Source organism: Bremia lactucae, linkage group LG8 (assembly GCF_004359215.1).
Source record: "Bremia lactucae strain SF5 linkage group LG8, whole genome shotgun sequence".
NCBI classification, from domain to species: domain Eukaryota; phylum Oomycota; class Peronosporomycetes; order Peronosporales; family Peronosporaceae; genus Bremia; species Bremia lactucae.
The window spans coordinates 161,406-168,681 of NC_090617.1; the positions used below are offsets into that span (position 1 = coordinate 161,406).

The 7,276-nt window shown below is 47.0% G+C and overlaps 1 protein-coding gene across 1 annotated transcript; it reads left to right on the forward strand.

Moving 5' to 3' along the window:
* The first annotated feature begins 4,336 nt into the window (after window positions 1-4,336).
* Window positions 4,337-6,006, forward strand: CCR75_009001 (uncharacterized protein). Its single transcript, XM_067967048.1, has 2 exons — window positions 4,337-5,016; window positions 5,077-6,006. The coding sequence occupies exons 1-2, from the start codon at window positions 4,351-4,353 to the stop codon at window positions 5,251-5,253; spliced, it is 843 nt and encodes a 280-aa protein (XP_067823538.1). The 5' UTR covers window positions 4,337-4,350; the 3' UTR covers window positions 5,254-6,006.
* Window positions 6,007-7,276: the final 1,270 nt, after the last annotated feature.

A 7,276-nucleotide genomic window follows, 5' to 3' on the forward strand; every position in this document is an offset into this window, starting at 1 on the left:
CGTTGCACTCCTGGCTAACGCACCCCTTCCAACCGCACCAGGCTCTTGGCACTGTGCCGGTTTATGCGACGCATGACTTCTTGTCAGCTCGCCGTCTACTGCCACAGGCTCTCGGCTCTGTGCAGGACATTCGGACGCATGACTACTTGTCATCGTCCTATTCACTACCTCAGTCTCCACGAGCTGGGTAGGAATTGGTGACGTTTGACATCCCGTCAACGCACCCTCAACTGTGTTCGACACGACATCAGTTGCATAGGCCTCTCGCAGGAGCACATCCTTTCCGGTGTCCTGCGTAGAGTTCGCAACTGTGCGTGTACGCCAGTCTATCCATGGTTGGTACTTTGCCAACCATGGCATGCCTAGGATGAGGTCATACGGACTCTCCATTCCTAGCACTGTGAACTTCTCTTTACAAGAGAAGTCACTAAAGCTGAAGGCGAGTTCTACCTGAACTCCCTCAGACTTAACGAGCGCGCCGTTCGCTAAACGAACGGTCGCCTCTTCTCGCTTGCCATCCTGGCAAAGCGACTCAAACATCGCCGGTCTCTTTCTTAGAGCCCCGAGTTTCACAAAATTTTGTGATGCACCCAAATTCACTAGGAGGGTCATCACCTGGTGATAGCCTCTTTCATGAGCGCTATAGACCAGCAGGTATGAGGTCCGAAATTTTGAGACCTCAGGGACTATGCTATTCATTTGTTCCACAACTCTGAACTTAGGGGTAGCTTCAGAGTCCGCGTCAGTAGGGCTCCCGCCCCTACTGCGCTCCTGCATTTCCTGACCCCTCAGTGGTCGATGCAGAGCTCATGCGTCTCGCACGCCCTTTGGTAAGGGAGTCCTCTTGCTGGGCGTCTTCGCCCCAGCAGGGACCCTGGTATAGCAGCGAGCCATCATATGGCCGCGCTTGCCGCATTTATAACAAACAACGTCTGCATTGCCCAACTCCATGGGAGTGGCATCTGTCCTCTCGGCCGACGGCTTATACCAAGCTGTCGTCGCGGCACTGTTGTAGGATTGCTCCTCAACCAAGGCAATTTTGATTGCCTCTTCCATCGTCAACCGCACCTTTTTGAAAAAGGCCTGTCGCGATGAACCATGCCGTAGTCCGTTCACAAACGTGGGCATCTTAATGTGCTCCGGAATCGGACCTACGGTTATGGACGCCGACAGCGAGCGCATCTCTTGATCGTACTCTTGCAGAGATCGCTTCGCCTGTCGCGCTCCAAAGAAGCGCGCCTGAAGCAATACTTCATTGTTTGGCGGCTGGCACATGGCGCGAATCTTTACCTTAAAGATCGCTCATGTAGGGAACGGCTTTCTGTCCGCCATAAGCGCCGAGTAAGCCCACTCTGAGGCCTTACCGCGCAGATGCGACAAAGCGTACGACGACATCCGGCTGTCGTCCTTGATGAGCTGGGCGACACCGAATTGCTCCATGGCTAAAAAAACCAAGCCAGTGGACAATCGTGTGCGCCGCAGTTCCATCGAACTTGGGCGGGTCCATCCGAATGGGCCTCGGCTGATGCGGCCGGGCAGAGAGCATCTCAACAGTCATGCAGAAGTGTCCACACCTTGTCATTACGCAAACCGGTCGTCAATTGAAGTGGTGTCGAACGGGGGTCATTGAAAGTTGACCTTGGAGCTATTTGCTAAGAAAGAACTATACCGTGAAATTGATGGTGAGGTAAGGAGTTTGCTTGTCATATGCATTTTTTAGCGCGAATGTGAATTTCTAGACCCGATGATATTAAAGTCGATGTTTTTGGGCAGGCTTATATGTGGATAGGGAAAAAATTGAGTGCGCTTAGGCCTGTACAGTAACATAGAGAAAGATTCACGCATTTTGAATCAATACGGGCCTTTTGTACTGGTCGTCGGAATACGCAAGGGCTTAAGATTGGTGATTTGGTGCTACTTAATGCTAAGAACCTACCTATGCACGCGGTATCAGCGGTCGGGAGTGCGAAGCTTCGTCCGCGATCAGAATCATGGCAGCGCACCCGACATTCTATGTGGGGATGCTCAAGGGTCTACCTTGATCCGTCGGACCGGTCTGAAACAGACGCCACAGTTTCCAATCATTTGATGGAGGTCATTAGCCGAGAGAACAGCAGACCCCTTACGTGGTGGATGACCGGTCGTCCCTGAAGGGTTCGCAGGTGGAGATACGCCTGCTGGCGTTTCGTCAACTTGATGGATTCCGAAGAGGCGCTCAACGCCTCTACAATCCCTTGAAACTCCAGGTCTTGAACAGACGCTTTGCGTATAAGCTCGAACAATGACGATTTAAGGTGCACAACGTGTGCCAATTCGTATCCAAGACGTCTTGACAGAGCGTCCGCTAGCAGATTCTGCTTTCCTGGCTTGTAAGCCAGCGCAAAGTTGTAATTTGCAAGAAATGATAACCATCGCGCTAAGCGCTGTGGCAATGGGGTGGCTGGGTCACCGTCCTCAACTAGGCATGGTCTGTATAGAGGACAAAGGGTTTGCTGCCCAGCAGGTGATCCCGAAGCTTGACAAGGGCGTATTTTGTTGCGAGAAGTTCCTTGTCGTGCACTGGATAATTCTTCTCAACGGCCTTTAGCTGCCGCGATTTGAACAAAATTACCCGTTCATTACCATTGCCATCCAGCTGCTACTGAGCAAAACCAGCGGCAAAGTCTGATGCATCACACACCACACTAAATGGACGATCCTCGTCCGGCAATGCCAATATTGGTGCCGACTGTAGGCTCAACTTAATCGCTTCAAAAGCTTGTTGAGCCTCCTCAGTCCACGACTAGACCCGTCGTTCTTCCGCAAGTTGGGCAATGGCCTGGCCATATTTGCGTGATTATCGCTCTACTTGTGCCAATAGCTCGCGAAACCCAATCACTAGCGTAAATCCTTCTGGGATGATGGCGTTGGTCATTGTGCATTTGCACAAATCTTCTCCGGATCCGCACGGATTCAACCCTTCCCAATGAAACATAAAAAAAGGAATCTTTTCCGCCCCAAAGAAGCACTTGTTGATGTTCACAAAAAGTCTATTCTCGCGCTTACTCATCAACACTGCTTGAACATGCACAATATGCATCTGAACATCCGTTTAACCCGCTTCAGCCTTGCTATGAACGAATATTTCGTCAAAATACGTTCCACAACGGCCAAAGAGTTGCGTAACCAGCCTATTAGCTGGCGCGTTAGAAAGCACTTGGGGCATGACCAACAATTCTCTCAACATCCCACAGGGAGTCCTCACTGCTATGGAGGAATATCTGATTCCCTCATGAGTAGTTGATAATAGCCGTCGACCATGTCGAGCGTGCTAAAAATACTGCACCCGTCCATGTTGTTCCGCAACAATGTGCTTCCTCTGGGGCTTGACATGCAACCTTAAAATGGCAAGGACATGAGTCCCCCCGCGAAAGGCAAGGAACCCCTGCCTCTCAAGACAAACGGTGCAGCTTAAAGCATGCTGAGAGCGATCACTAAAATCATTCCTATCGTGGAGATGCAAACTAGCACCACCAGCAGCACTCTTTCCTTGACGACCACTTAGTTCCTGGTGACGCGAACTAGCGTCACCAGAGTGATCATCGCCCACGGAGATGACTCCACACCAAAGAGGTCCGACGCGTCGATTACCTCGTCATCACCTCTTTGGTTGTCACGTTAGAACCCAAAAGTTTAACGGATTCGGTCCCCGGGTGATCCGGTGGCCTTTACAGTAGCCACTGAGTCGCGATGCCGGTGACTTTTACCGTCACCTGCAATGTCAGCAAGATGCCATACTTCAGTCACCTCAATGGAATTAAGAGGTGACGTATTTTCCACCGTAGACGCTAATGCGTCTACTGAAATATTTGTATGCCAACAGCTGCACTGATCCGTGCTGCTGCTAGCTTTGCGGCCTCACGGGCCGCGGCCACTTACTTATTTGTCGCCATGTTGATTTTGGTCAAAATCTATAATGCTAATATAATCGGAATTTAATTAAATCCAATAATGCAAAATTACAGTGAAAGACATAATGGTATTTTCTGTCACCCTACATCATTTACTATAGTGACTGTTGGGGTGACGTAACGGGGTGTTCCGTTACATAATTGTTTTATATAACGAGGAATAATAAATATTATATCTCATGAGAGGAATTAAATAAGGAAGTACAAAATTATTATCTTTATTAATTTTGACTTAATTAGTTTTAATATTACCGAATTGGATAATATTGATGCAATAAGACATTAGCTCTATTGATTGGTTGATTTAAGTCAAAATTCAACCCCGCCACCTGATTTTGGTCGTTTCTTTGTTGCTACCGGTACGTAATTAAGTGACTGGCCTTGATCAGCGACAAGGACGATGCTGTGTGTCCGCGCGCTGGTGCTGCGCGCGTCCGCAGTGGCTGCCTTACCCGCCCGAAATCAAGTGTCTCGCGCCTTTAGCGGTAATTGGGAATATCCGAAGGTAGAGGGCAGCGTGGTTGATGTCACGAAGGCGCTGACGACCATCGGTGCTCGTCTTTCCATCCCTACGGCGCCGCTGTACTTCACCCGGCTAAAGGTGGATTACATTGTGCGCGAAATGAAGGGTAAAGAAGAACTACAGAAGGTGCACGAAACTTTGCTACTCTGCGATGCTAAAATGGCCTACCCTTCTACACTTGCGGCCGGCAGCTTCATTTCAGCTTGCATTAAACAAGACGCCGCCGACACGGCTCTTAATTTTTTGCGCCATGCCGAAAACATTCGGTGCTACTTGAAAAATCAGAGTTTTGTTCGTCTAGCAGAGTATTATGCTGAGCTGAATGACCAAGATACTGTCGATGAGATCGTTAACATCATGGCTGCGAAGGGTGTGCCCTTGACTTACAAGATGTACACGTTTCGCGTCCTTAATGCCAAGAAACAGGGAAAATGGGATGAGGCTATAGCTCTAGCGAGGGAAGCGGCTGCCGAGCTTCAAATAAACTCGCACCTTATTATCGAATTGCTTCGTGATCAAAATGGAAACATTTACAAGGAGCATGTATGTACAGCTAGCCATAAAAGTTTCTTAAGGAAATGACTTTTATGTCTGGATTTGCAGGTTCAATTGGCCAAGTATCTTGCAGACAAAGGCGATGTGTTCGTGAATGAACGACTTGCTGATATTTTCGCAGGGGGAGATGGCAATCTACCGGAAGTTAAAGTAGAGGAGACAAAGCAGGCCGGAAAAGAACCCGAAAAGAATGAGCGAACGGCAAAGGAGCACAAGAAAAACTAGATTAATGACAGCACAATTTGCAGATTCAATGGCGATGCTGATGCGAACGACATTTACATTGTTATAAATGCTGCGATAATGTTACATGTAATAACGGTCGCGGTGTAAACTTTTTTTCTTTGTGTATCTTTTGAAGGTTGCCTTATTAACAATATCGCCAAAGCTAATCAAGCGTGTCGCCGCAAGTACACGATAATGGAAGCCGTTAAGGTATCAAATAAACAAGCGTCGTGTTGCACGAATGAAGCTTGCAAGGCGCTCGCCGAACCTATGCTGTTATATATGGTGCCCAGAGGATTGAATTTTGTCGTATCTGTTTTTGAATGTAAGAAGTTGTCGTGAAGGTCTTCAGCTACCGCATTTGCGATCTCGCCTGTTTTTCGATGGCCATGATGCTTCTTGATGAGACCTGTCTAATTTCTTATTAAAAATGCAAGCAGCCATCTTTATTATCTGTTCGCGATAGCTCATGTCCTACTTCAGTATAATGCGTTCGAAGTTGTTGGCAACGAGCGATCGACACTTGCAAACCATTGTGATTTACGTTCGTCCGAGTTAGAGCGTGCAAAAGCATACATGTGGGTGGTGCATGATACTGCAGAGACGTATGAAGACGTTTCAAAGACAAATTTGGCTGCTGGAGATGCTCATGTTTTTATCAACGAGAAACTTCGTATGGATCCCGGGATGCAATCCTACGCAATGCAGACATGATTGTCACGGTTTCCTCGGTCTGATACGTGCCGAAGCCACATAGCACGTTTTTTTCACTGGAAATCTTTATAGTATATTTGAAGTACCTATTAAAAATGGTAAGTTATTAAAACATGCAGCAGCACGTGGACGACATTACCAAATCTACAGGTTGCAGATAGGTCAAGTCGCTGTAGCTTGTTTTTTCGACCCACAAGTGCAAAATACAATAAGGTTGAACACTTCCAACGACAACTAAATTTTGACTCTGCAGCTCGTATCGCTCTCGACAGAGGTCGTGTAACGGGGTGTATCGTTACATGAAATTAACACTTAAAGTTCGTTAATTAATATATTATCGAAAAGGTAGATAATATTTGGAGGATATTACTTTATATAGCAATATTCAGAATTCTTATCCATAAATGGGTATAGACCATTATATCTATTTATTCCGCAGACTAATCAGCTGTAGAGGTAATCGAAGAGAGAGTTACAGATAAGATAGAGATAAGAATTCAATTACATGTTGAGTATTAGATTATAATTAAGTTAGCATTTACAAGATAGATAGAAGAGATACTTAATTTTATCAATACAGTTTTCATTTTACCCTCTTAAAGCTAGGTGCCTTAAGAGTAGTCTTCCTCTGCACGTACTAATGTACGTGAAATAACGTAGGCACCACTCGCAACTGAAGCAGTACAAGTCGAAGTGCCCCGTTGCACAACTAGTAGCACTTAGTAGTCCGTCCAAGGACCACATTTCCCACATCTTACATGGACGTGTTAGATGAAGATGGTATGTCTAAGAATACGATCTTTTCGTCTATGGATCTGATTGATGGGTTGTATCAAATCCTTATGCGTGAACGGGACATCCCGTACACAGCAGTGAGCACTCCCAGTGGGATGCTTTGGGAATGGCTAGTGATGCCCCAGGGGCTTAGTAACGCCCCTGCAACATTCAACAGATGTGTAACAAATCTGTTAAGACCGGTGCGAGAATTCGCACCAAGTTATTTTGACGATGTATTCGTCCATAGCCGAGCCATGGACGGTATGACGGACGTGGAACTTCATAAAACTCACGTTCGTCAGGTTCATACACTTATGCGAAATCATAAGTCGTATGGAAATCTCAAGAAGTGTGTATTCGCTGCAAGAAAAATGCGAAATACCACTTCTTGGGTGCATCGTCGGTAAACACGGCGTGCGCCCTGATCCCGAAAAGATCAAGGCAATCACCGACTGGCCAGTTCCAGTCGATGTCAAGGGACTTAGAAAGTTTCTTGGTTTAGTGGCATACTTGCACAAGTACTCTCGCAATT

Bases quoted from the DNA above. Each gene is read 5' to 3' on its own strand.
- CCR75_009001 (XM_067967048.1), top strand. From the start codon at position 4,351: ATGCTGTGTGTCCGCGCGCTGGTGCTGCGCGCGTCCGCAGTGGCTGCC. The intron at 5,017-5,076 runs GTATGTACAGCT...CTGGATTTGCAG, and splicing joins GAAACATTTACAAGGAGCAT to GTTCAATTGGCCAAGTATCT.